General features: G+C 33.3%; 1 protein-coding gene across 1 annotated transcript; it reads left to right on the top strand.

Moving 5' to 3' along the window:
* Positions 1–2,634: 2,634 nt before the first annotated feature.
* LOC114163758 (protein SMAX1-LIKE 4-like) lies at positions 2,635–6,830 on the top strand. Its single transcript, XM_028048062.2, has 3 exons — positions 2,635–4,205; positions 4,815–5,025; positions 5,156–6,830. Exons 1-3 carry the CDS (start codon positions 2,929–2,931, stop codon positions 6,725–6,727), a joined length of 3,060 nt encoding a protein of 1,019 aa, XP_027903863.2. The 5' UTR covers positions 2,635–2,928; the 3' UTR covers positions 6,728–6,830.
* The last annotated feature ends 5,520 nt before the right edge of the window (positions 6,831–12,350 follow it).

Here is a 12,350-nt window from a genome sequence, read left to right on the forward strand (position 1 = left end):
GTCTTCACCACTTTTCAAACTTTCAAATATAATGTTCCAATGATTTGGGCACTCCCTTCCAATCAAAACCACATATCCTTTTTAAAGGGTTCATGACCCTCTGATTATATATATATATATATATATATATATATATATATGTATGTATATCTACTTAGGGTGCTTCATTTTGAATTATAGGAAAAAAAAAAGGATAAAAAGAGTGCTGAAAGAACAAACATGCATGCCCCCACCTCATCACATCTTATGATATATACCTCATTTTGTTGTAGCTTTTTTATGTGATCATACATGAGAGAAGTGTAAAAACGACAACACACGTTAAACTCAAAAGGGAATGTTAATTAGGTGATGTATTCCATAAATAAGCTTTTTAGAAAGTAATATATGCATATGGTGTTTCAATGAATTTGACTGCAAAAGAGGGCCTAATTAATTTTACTTCATCTCAAAAGGTTAAACGTCACAGGAACTGTATTTGTTCTGATATATAAGACTTTTTAGAATTAATATTCTCTGTTCAATCATCCCTATGGTACTTCTTTTGTTTGATAGCTTTAGTATAGTTTGAGTGTTCTTTCCACACCCTTTCAACTGAACCACTTCCTTTGTTACATAGGGCATTAATTAAGTAGCAGATTCTTTTTTGGCTCTTTTAATGTACTACTGGTGTGTGAGAAAGTTGCATAATGAGAATATGTGATTATTCTATGTTTTTTTCTCTCCTTTACTTACTTTTAATTCTCCAAATATACCTTAAACTCTTAAACAGATCCTAACCTTGGGAACCACGCTATATATATACTTCCAAAATCACAGAGTTAAGTTTTATCTTCCCATTTTCTCTTAAAAAAGTGTTTAATAAGTTTAAAAGTAAAAGTTGTATAATGATCAAATTCTGATCATGCTTCGAATCTTGAAAGGTCAGATTAATGTGACTACGTGAGGACCCATGTATGCTTTTCTTATAATTTAGCTGGTCAAAGAACTGTCTAATCGTTCTTATATACTAATTACTATTTTTTCGTAGTAAAACTTCATATTATGTATATGAGTACAGATAAAAAGGTTAATGCAGAATATGTGTCATTTTGGTTTCACTTTCTTCCTTTAATTTACTTACCAAGTTTGGTTTGAGTCATTGGAATGAGTCTAATGAAACTGAATTAAGTAGAATTATATACATGGTTTGTGGTATCTGAAGATCTGAAGAGATCCTGTGGTTACCTTTCATGCATCTCGACGAGAATCTGTTATAAGGAGGATAAAATAAATATTCTTTCTCAGACCCCAAAAAGAAGAGTGAAGAAAAGCAAGAGATGAGGATAATATATGGTTAAAGAAAATGGTAAATGATGCATAATGTTGCTGAAGAGTAATGTAAAAGGGTGAAAACATGTTATGAAAGTAGTCAAAAAAGTTACATATATAGCTGAAAGTTGATAATAAAACTCTTACAGAAATGTTTTCTGGCTTCCAAGAAAAAACAAATGAGGCCTCAGTGTTTGTATAAACGAAATGGGAACACAAATGAGTATGCATTATAACAGTATATTTCAGTTCTGCTTCCTTTTTTTGGTAACACAAAAGGTTTTTTTAAGTGGGTTGTTGGAAATTAGATGAGATTAATAGAAAAAGGTGATTTCAGTCTGCAAGAAGAGAGAGGAGAGAGACTGAAAAAGATCCAATAATGCTGTGAAGGATAGCAGACAGAGAGTTGCTTTTCGGGTACTTGGGGAATAAAATGCTGTCTCTCTACGAGGATTGGCGTGAAGAGAGAGAAACAGAGAGTGTTTCTTTTATTTTACTACAATATGCTCAATCAAATTCTAGCTTTCTAGCTTTACATATTCATATATAAATGACAGAAAAAAAAAATTTACTGCATAATTGTGTAACAACTGCATAGATTATATCAGAAAACAAAATGGTTAATCTGATAGTATATATGAAATATGAATCTCTTTTCACCTTCCTAACTTTCTCCTTTAGTACTTTTTTTGAATTTCTGCTGGGTTTGTCTGGCTATTCAAAGGATGATGTGGAAGGAGGAAAAGCTTGGTGACTCCAAGTAAGAATTTTGAATTGTGGGTCCCTCTTGTTGTGTTGTGTTGTACTCTCTAGTTTCTTACGCAACCTCATTTGCACAAAAACTACACATTGCACAAGAAAGAACATTTTTTTTTTTTAAGTATGCTATGATCTAATTAATCAATGGAATGGGATCAAATAGTTTCTCTACCCCTTTGTAATATGATCAACATGCATGCATATTGCTGTTGCAGCTATAGCAGATGACTACTGCACCCCACAGCTTTTCACCCTTTTATATGCATCACTGGTACAGCTCAATTTCAGCAAACACTATATGTGCATAGGGGCAATGGTAATTTCATTGTGATGCTCAAAAAACCAGAAAACATCATTAATTACATCAATAGTTAACACATTTAGATTAGTATGGATGGACTGCACTTATAACTGTAATAAACTGGAGAGAGAAAGAGGAAATGAAAAGCTAAGAAAAAGCTGCTGCTTTAGGCTAAAACCGAAAGAGAATTAAGGAAAAAGGAAAAGGAAAATAAAAAATATAATAAATAATGAGTGACAAGAAGAATACTACTATAAAGAAGCAATGAGGCCTAGTGTGGTGTTTCTAAAGCTTAACCAGTTGCTCTCTCTCATTCATTCTTTCTCTCATCATTGAGAACTTTGAGAAGTAGCTTTGAGTTGGTTGGAGGTTCCTCTGATATCAGAAGAGGAGGTAGGTTTTTGTGTTAAGCCAAAACAGAAAACGGTGGGGTGTTGGTGGTGGAGTTTGGAGAGAAAGAGAAAGAGAAGAGAATAAGGGAAGAAGAAGTGTGGTTCTGAAGAAAAAAGGTTTTGAAACAAAGGGGGTGGTGTGGGGGGTGGGGTTTTATTCAAGTGATGCGCTCAGGAGCTTGTACATTGCAACAGACCCTCACAGCGGAGGCTGCTTCAGTGTTGAAGCACTCTCTTGGGTTGGCACGCAGAAGGGGCCATGCACAGGTCACCCCTCTGCATGTGGCTGCAACTTTGCTGAGCCTAAGAGCCAGTTCCTTGAGAAGGGCTTGTCTCAAATCTCAGCCACACCAAACATCACACCCTCTTCAGTGCAGAGCCCTTGAGCTTTGCTTCAATGTCGCCCTCAACAGGCTCCCAACAACACCTGGTCCTTTGCTCCATACACAGCCTTCTCTCTCCAATGCTCTCATCGCTGCACTCAAGAGAGCTCAGGCTCACCAGAGAAGAGGCTGCATTGAGCAGCAGCAGCAGCAGCCACTTCTCACCATCAAGGTCGAGCTTGAACAGCTCATCATATCTATCCTTGATGACCCTAGCGTTAGCAGGGTCATGAGAGAGGCTGGTTTCTCCAGCACTGCTGTTAAGACCAACATAGAGGACACCTCTTCAACACCTTCTGTTTTCCAGTGTTACAACACTTCTGGTGGTGTTTTCTCTTCTCCTTGTTCTCCTGCTCCCAGTGAGAACAACACACCAAGTGCCTTCAGGCAGAACCATTTCCTGGCTGCTTACACTTCTTCTGAGTTCACTTCTCCTTTTCTGTTCTCTCCACAGAAGAAGGCCTCGGTGTTTCCCATCACCGAGTCACCACCACCACCTTCTTCCAAGGAGGATATCAAGGTGGTTCTTGATGTCCTCCTGAGAAAGAAGAAGAGGAACACTGTGATAGTTGGTGACTCGGTGGCACTCACCGAAGGCCTTGTGGGGGAGCTGATGGGAAAGCTGGAAAGAGGAGATGTCCCTGATGAGTTGAAGTCAACACATTTCATCAAGTTTCAGCTTGCACCGGTTTCTCTGAGGTTCATGAAAAGGGAAGAAGTGGAGATGAGTCTCTCGGCACTGAAGAGGAAGGTGGATTCTGTTGCATCAGGTGGAGGAGCCATTTTCTATGTTGGAGACCTCAAGTGGACTGTGGAAGCAGCAACTTCCGGTGAAAAGGATGAAGGAGAAGTGTGTGGCTATAACCCTGTTGATCATCTACTTGCTGAAATAGGGAAGTTGTTTTGTGATTCCAGCACCAAGGTGTGGCTTGTGGCCACAGCAAGTTATCAAACATACATGAGGTGCCAAATGAGGCAACCCCCTCTTGAGACTCAGTGGGCTCTTCAAGCTGTTCCTGTTCCATCAGGTGGACTTGGCTTGAGTCTCCATGCTTCCAGGTAATGAATTATCTCTTGCTTAATCACTTCCATGAACTTGATTAATACCAAAAACTGTATCTAATTAGTATTTTCTTAACAGGCTACAAGAAAGTTAAGGAAAAAAGAGTAGAAATTGAGTATACAATTAAGAGTTATTTAGTGATGATCATTCCTTAATTTGAGAGTTCAATTGGGTTTGCATTTGGTTGCTAAGTACGTACGGTCTCTGGACTATGCCAGAAGGCACTGTCAAAAGCATGGTTGGTTGGTATGGTAGACGTGAAGCAGTGCCTTTCTGCTTCCCTTTGTTTTGTCAGTATACATAGAACCTCTTAGACATTACGGATTCACATGATGTTGTGTAGAAGGAACCATACATACTTTACCAAAAGGAAAAGAAAGGGTTTCATATTATATATATTTTCCTTATTCCAAACATTTCAGTTTCTCAAACATCATTTACAGTAACCTTTTGGAAGGTAGCAAGAACGTGATTAAAAAAAAGTGTTACAAGAATATTACAAAGTACACAAGCTAGCTTCTGATGCAGAATATGTTCAAATCCCAAAAGTGTCTATTTTGGTTACTATTGTTGAATGTTCATTGAATCTTCTGTACTAATTTCAGTGTTCACGATTCAAAGATGACAATCTCCCAGAATCCATCTCATATGCTGGAAACAAAGCTCTTCGGTAACAGCAAGGAGGAGCAGGATAAACTCAACTGCTGTGAAGAATGTGCCTCCAATTATGAAAAAGAAGCTCAGTTGTTCAAACCTGGCCAGAAGAAACTGTTGCCTTCATGGCTTCAGTCTCATACCACTGAAGTCCATCAAAAGGTAGCAAAAAAATTTCGAATACTTTTTGTTTTAATCTTAATCATATATAACAAATCTATTAATTCATACTTATTCGATTAATCTATTAGTTGCAAAATATGATAACAAATTACACATTCAATGTTTTCAGGATGAGTTGCTTCAGTTGAAAAGAAAATGGAACAGACTATGCCACTGTCTGCACCAGAGCAAACAATCTGATAACCATTGGAGCAACACTTTACACGGCAATCAGAGTTCAAATGCGAAGATCTACCCTTACAATTCATCATATCCCTGGTGGCCAAACCAGGGCAGTGTCTTCGCAGATTCAAGTTCAATATCTTTTGCTGATTCACCAGCCAAACCGGCTTATAGCTCCAACATTGTCCCTCGGTTTAGGCGCCAACAATCATGCACCATCGAGTTCAATTTCAGTGATGTGACTCAGAGAAAGCCATCCACAGCCTTGGATTCTCTCAAGAGCATGGAAGGTAATAGTAACGAAGTAAAGACTACTCTTGCTCTTGGAAATTCAACATTCGGTGGTTCGGGGCAAACGGTGGAAAATATCATAACTACTGATAGAACACTGCGACGAGCTCATATTTGTAAACTGTTGCAGGAGAATGTGCCATGGCAATCTGAGACAGTTCCTTCCATAGCCGAGGCATTGGTTGATTCCAAATCTGCAAAGCAATGTGCTACCACTTGGTTGTTGTTGCAAGGAACCGACTCTGTTGGGAAAACAAGGTTGGCACGTGCCATTGCAGAATCAGTGTTCGGCTCAGTCGATGCGCTCCTCCACTTGGACATGCTGAAAAATTCAGCAACCCCATTTGCTGAAAGGGTGGCTGAAGCATTGAAAAGCCAGGAGAAGCTTGTGATTCTGATAGAAAGTTTGGATTTTGCGGATGCCCAGTTCAGGAAGTTTCTTGCAGACGGGTTTGAAACTGGAAACTTTGGAAGTTTGAGTAGGAGTGAGGAGAGTTCAGGGCGTGCAATATTCATATTGACCAATGGTGACAACAGGGGCAATGAAGAGCATAGCAATAAGGAGTCAGTGATGAAGTTGGTGCTGCAGATAAGTGAAACAAAGCCTGGTTTGGAGTGTTCATCACCTTGTTTGGGTGAGAAGAGAAGGGGTGAAGTGCTGGATTTGTTTTCCAAGGTTAAGAACAGGAAAGTGTTTTGTCGGCATTCAAGCTTCAACAATCTTGACCTGAACATGAAAGCTGATGATGAAGAGGATGAGAAAACTGGTGGAAGCAGTCCAATTTCAAGTGATTTGACAAGGGAAACTGTGAGCTGTAATGGGGTTCTTGAGTCAATTGAGAACAGGTTTGAGTTGAATGAAAGTGCAGAGAGGGAGAGGGAGGTGGGAGAGATGTTAGTGTCAAAGATGAAAGAGTGGTTTGAAGAGGTTTATGGAAAGAAAGAAAGTGTGGTGAAATTTACTGTAGAGGAGAGGGTGATAGAAGAAATTGGTGTGGGGTGTGGAAATTTTACTAACAGCATGTTTGAGAAATGGCTGAAAGACATTTTTCAAAGCAGTTTAGAGACAGTTAACTTTGGTGGGGTGGAAGGGGGTATAGGTTTTACACTTTGTTGGGGTGATAATGGTAATGGTAATGGTAATGGTAAAGGTGATAGCAAATGGGATAGTGGATTCATGGGTTCATGTTTGCCCAAGAATCTCAAAGTTAACTACTTCATGGATTAACTGACTTTGGATAGTTGGGGGGTTTGTAAAATGCAACTCATAGCCTTTGTGTAACCGCTAATTTTCATTATAGAATGTGTTTGTTTTTTCTTCTGTTTTCAAACACTTTTGTTCCGCCACTTGTTCTTATGTTTATGCAGTTTTAATAACAGACAAAAAACCATGATGGAAACTACTTTTAAGACAATTATAAAGATCGCATTCACTACTACCCTTTTAGAAGTAGGAAAGCTTTTTAGTGCATGGACACTGTTTTTCTCATCTTGTATCCGAGAATCCTATGGTTTTGTACTTTTATTCATCGTATTATTATGTCTACCGGTTTCATCCATGAATTGCAGATGTTGAGTTCATGCTTTACTATTATGAGAAGCATCAATGAATCTGTGGTTTTAGGGTTGGTGTGGTCAAAATCAGCAGTGGAACACTTAAAGATCATGTTTGTTCATGTTGCACATACTAAGGACATGTCTCAATAAGACACGGCTATGCATAAAAATGCAGACATGGCACTTCTAAAATGAATTTGTCTTAAAATATTATGCAGATTATGTAATTCAAAATGTATTATGATCTCAATTTCTTAAAATTTAAGGGGATGATGTAATTTTATTTGCTTATTTTAGGATATCAGTTTTCTAAAGCTATGGTTCTCATGCTGCTGAATTAATCCCTCAGTTCACGTTTTAAAATTTGCAGGGGTGTATGATTAGTTTATCACATTTTTATTCTACAGTTTCATATCAACATTTTAAATAATAATAAAAAAACAGTTTGTGACTACAATTTAAACCATAATATGAAGATTTTTATTTTTATTTTTTTATAATTTTCATGACTGCAATTATGCCTATAATTTCTTACCATATCACCTATCACAGAAAACCACGTAATCATAACTTAAACAATTGATTTATCCTTTTGTTTGGATCTACATCTTCAAACAATTGAGCTATCATTTGTAGGTTCTGTTTTTTTATATTGGATGAAAAATACCAATCTGTAAGCATGTCCAATCAAGCAATCTATGGCCAGCACCAATTCACTGATATTGAGTGCATAGAATCCATCCATGTGTGAAAAATAATTAATCTCACAAAATTACTCTCTTCTGATAAAGAAAAAAAAATGAACTTTTATATATATATATATATATATATATATATATATATATATATGTAATATCAGCTACAAAGAATAAATTTGAATTTTTGCATTGAATAGAAATAAAAAAGTTAAATAACAAAAATAATCATAAATTCAAAATTTTACGATTTTAATTGAATAATCTCTTACAAATGCTTAAACACTAAAATTTTACATTAAATAATATGAAAAAAAAAAGTAAAAGTAGAAAATTTTTATAAAAATGAAGAATTAACTATTGTTATGATAACTTAATAAATTTATTGGATATATAGAGATTTAGTTATTTGTATGTAGTTTTTGTAAAGAAAATAATATATATATATATATATATATTAAATAATGTGTGGATACTCGTACTTCTTATACTCTAATTTAAATTAAAATTTAAAAAAAAAATTAAAATATTAACATATTGATTTTGAATGGATTATTTTTTAGTAATTGATTTTAAAATATCTTTTCTTTTTATTCAACACTATTTAAATTAATTATTTGTATTTTATTTAAAATTTATGAATATTATATATTATATTTTATTTGAATGTAGAGTTAAAATATATCATTAAATATTAATTTTTTTTAAATACATGTGAATAGCTTCGTAAATATAAAAATGGATACGAAAACGAATATTTATTTATAGGAGCATTATTGTTATTATCATAGTTGTGTTAGTGATGGTTGAGGGCATGCACAATTATAGATGTAGGAAGAGAATGAAAAAGGAAAAATAAGAATCCACTACTACAAGACATTGACACTTTGTGGTTCCATTTTATTTGTTCAACATTCTTTATCATTGCTTTGACCTTAAAGCTTCTATGATTGAACGGCGTAAGTGGGTCCTGTCTTCCCATCTTACAACACCATCATTCCTTTCATTTTCTGCATTTCTATTTTTATATTTCTTCACCAAAACCTCTTTTCCTCTATCATATCTCTTCAATATTATTAATAATAATAATAATCCACCACCAAACTTTCAAACTTAATTACTACTACACCAAATTTAATACACATTTTCCACTCCATCATCATCCAATTATAATTTCCAATACTTTATATCTTCTCTTCAATCTCTACACTAAATTACTTTCATGTGACTAAAGTGAGTGCAAGCTGTGTATCATATCAAAGTAGATCACTCGTACTTTTCTTCACATTAATAAAGGTAACAATTGTTTTTGTTTTAGAAATCAAGATTTCTGACATTATATTTAGGAATTAATATTATGCATTTGATTCATTTTGATCATTATATTTGTTTTTTACTTAATTAAAAATAATTAGTATGACCATTTTTGTTAAATTAGTGTTAATATTATTTAAAAGTGTTATATATCAAAATTAAAGTATGTTAAAATTTGGATTATCTTCTATCTTAACTCCCTTTAGATTTTGACTCCTGACACTTTATAGTAAAAGATAACTTAAATTTTGACAAGTGACGTATCCAAATTTTAACACATAACACTTTTGAACGACATAATATCAATTTAGCAGAAGAGTCAAATTTAATCTCTTTTACAAAAGTAAAAACTCAATTGAGTATTTTATTTTTAAAAACAGGAACTCAATTGAATAAGACACACACATATATCAAAAGGAATCAAAAATCAAAATATAAGAATCAAATTACTAATTAAATATTAAAGGAATCAAGCTCAAATTGATGGGATTTTGATAGATAATAGTATTTGACCTTCATATACACAAAATCTTATAGAACTATATTTTTTAGATATAAAAAAAGTTGACATCAGAGATGAAGGTAAAAGTTTAGTTATGATACCGAGTGTATACTTATTTATGATAGACTTTTTTTTAAGAGTGTTCATTTTTTAAGAGAGTTCATTAGGAAAAGATTACATAAATGTGATTTGAATCAAAGTGACATAAAGAATTGACACCATTTTTAATATAAAATAGGCTATGGATATTTATGAAATTTGTTTCCTGATGTGATGTTTAATTTTGTCATTTCTACTCGATATGAAATTTAAACTCACATTTAATTGTTTCCGATACGAATGAAGTAAATAATTATTATAAAATAAACAACCCTAATTAGATAGTAATATAAAGGTAAAGTGAATGCAACTTTAAATCTGTAAATTAAACTATATATAAAACTCAATTATTCGTGTATGAATGAGGATGGAATAGATAGGATTTTAATTTAATTTATTTGCAATGTGTTGGTTGTCACTTTGCTCTTTAAACTATGAGGAAATAGTAAAACATGTGATAGGGTAGAGTTTTTCCAAAAGTTGTAGTAGCTCTTACTAAGATTTCATTATGACAAATCCATTGTGCTATCTTTTTTGTGATGTTATAGGAGGGAAGGTACCTTCACTGTTTTGGGTCCCTTGCTGATTTAATTAATAGTGCTAAAAGAGATATCAATGGTGTTCTTCACTTGGAAATAAAAGTGTACAATCATATAATTCTTAATTTCATCCAATCATCACTGTTCACAATGCAATTAATCAAAAACCTTTTTAAAAGAATACAAAGAAGGATAACCTGAAAGATATCACCGCAATAAGACTGAAATCATTAGGGTTTTGTAGTGTTGCTATACTTTATTTTAAGTCATGTTTATATTACTTTTCTATTAGCACAAGATTTAGGGATAATGATAAAGATTTTTTTTTTTAAGGTTAAACCTAAATCATTCAATTGTGATGATGGATAAAGTGGCTACCAAATGGAAATTAAAAGCAAAATACAAAAGTTGGTGTATTAGAGAAGAGATATAATTAATAATATGCTATAGTTTAGAAGACTTAAACTACTTCCCAATTTTGTTTATTACTTTGGCTTTTTATTGGTATGTTTCGTTATCTCATACAACAAGATTTTGATATTCTATAATTAAAATTAGTAATTAGTGTTTGAAATATTAAATGTGTAGAAAAACTGAGTTGGATTCTCCTTAAGTAATTAAAATCTTGGATTTAAAAGAACAAAATGATTTCCCACTGAAAGAACTACCTTCCCTGTAAATAATTTCTAATTAAATGCATTAGGAATATTTGTATTATCCTAAGTTAAAGTGGTCACAAAACATTACAAAAGAAAAAGAAAAAAAAAAAAAACATGTCCAGGGACGATGTCTTTAAAGAACCCAAGGCTTCCAAGCTCTACAGTCCCAATGAAAATACACAGTGGTGTATAGTACTACCAGCAAGAATCCAAATTGTGTACTGAGAAATGGTACCGATATATATTTTTATTTGTTAATTTTAATAAGATTTCTAAAATTAAGTGGGTTTTCATATTTTAATTAATTGAAAGAGCATAGTAAGTTTATCACCCTCTTGTATTTTTATTTATGCCAGCAAAATTATATTATTTTAATCTTATTTAATATAAAATTTAAGAAGATTTCTCGTAGCATCATAAAGTATAAATTTGACTTAACTCAATAAAAGCCTTCTTAAGAAGTGAAGGTTTTTTCTTAATTATATACGGTAATAACTATGCTTAGCTAGTGTGAGACTTAAATTTATTGTAAATAGCTGTTTGTGTGAGAAATGTATTGAAAAATATATAAAATGTTGATGATTCTTTTGGAGGAGGATTGCTAAAGAGATACAAGAATAATAAAATATGAACTCAACAAGGAAAATTATCAAAATTTTATTTTGATAATGCACACGTGGTAATATTTGAATAGATAAAAGAAAAATTTGATGTGACTTGAAAAAGAAAGAAAAATATTTTATATGTATCGAAAAGTAAACATTGTCAAATTTTGTTAAAAGAAAGTTTGTCAAAATATCATAATCTTTTTCAACGATCTTCTCTTCACATTAATCCTTCCTCTTCGAATTAATTATAATAAATTTTTTAAGAGAAAATCACTAGAAAGATAACACCAATAAAATATGAATCTAATCCACACATAAAATATGAACATCACCTCAAACTTTTAATCCTCGTAACTTTTAATCCTTACGAGAATGTTCAAATTTAGTGTGAGAATTAGACTCACGGATTAATTCCCAATAAATTTAAATTTAGGTGTAGATATGTGCCATGAAAAAGGAGCCAAGAATCAGATATTCAGTGACATTCCTCATGCTCACTACCACCACCATCTTCATTCCCAATTCTATGACGCAAAGGGACAGGGTAAAGTTGCGGAGTACGAGCTACTACTAATATTTCCCATTTGATAGCTTTTTAATTTTTTAGCTCAAAAATATTTATCAAGTCGAGAAAACAACAATCATACAAAAGGAGAAAAAAGTGGGTTTTGCTATTTAAAGAAAAAGAATGTGTACTATCAGAGAATTTCTCTATCTGATGATACAGACACACGGTGTCGGCGTAATGAGTGCACAAAACTGTGTTGAATGTGAGAGAGATACATGATTGGAGTTGTGAAAACTTATTCTGGCCTTCAACATTAAAAAAATAACAATGCACTTGCAATATTTTTACTTTCCCATATACATAGTACTTC

Source organism: Vigna unguiculata, chromosome 9 (genome assembly GCF_037176805.1).
Source record: "Vigna unguiculata cultivar grain cowpea cultivar isolate G323 ecotype 2 chromosome 9, ASM3717680v1, whole genome shotgun sequence".
In the NCBI taxonomy this organism is placed as follows: domain Eukaryota; kingdom Viridiplantae; phylum Streptophyta; class Magnoliopsida; order Fabales; family Fabaceae; genus Vigna; species Vigna unguiculata.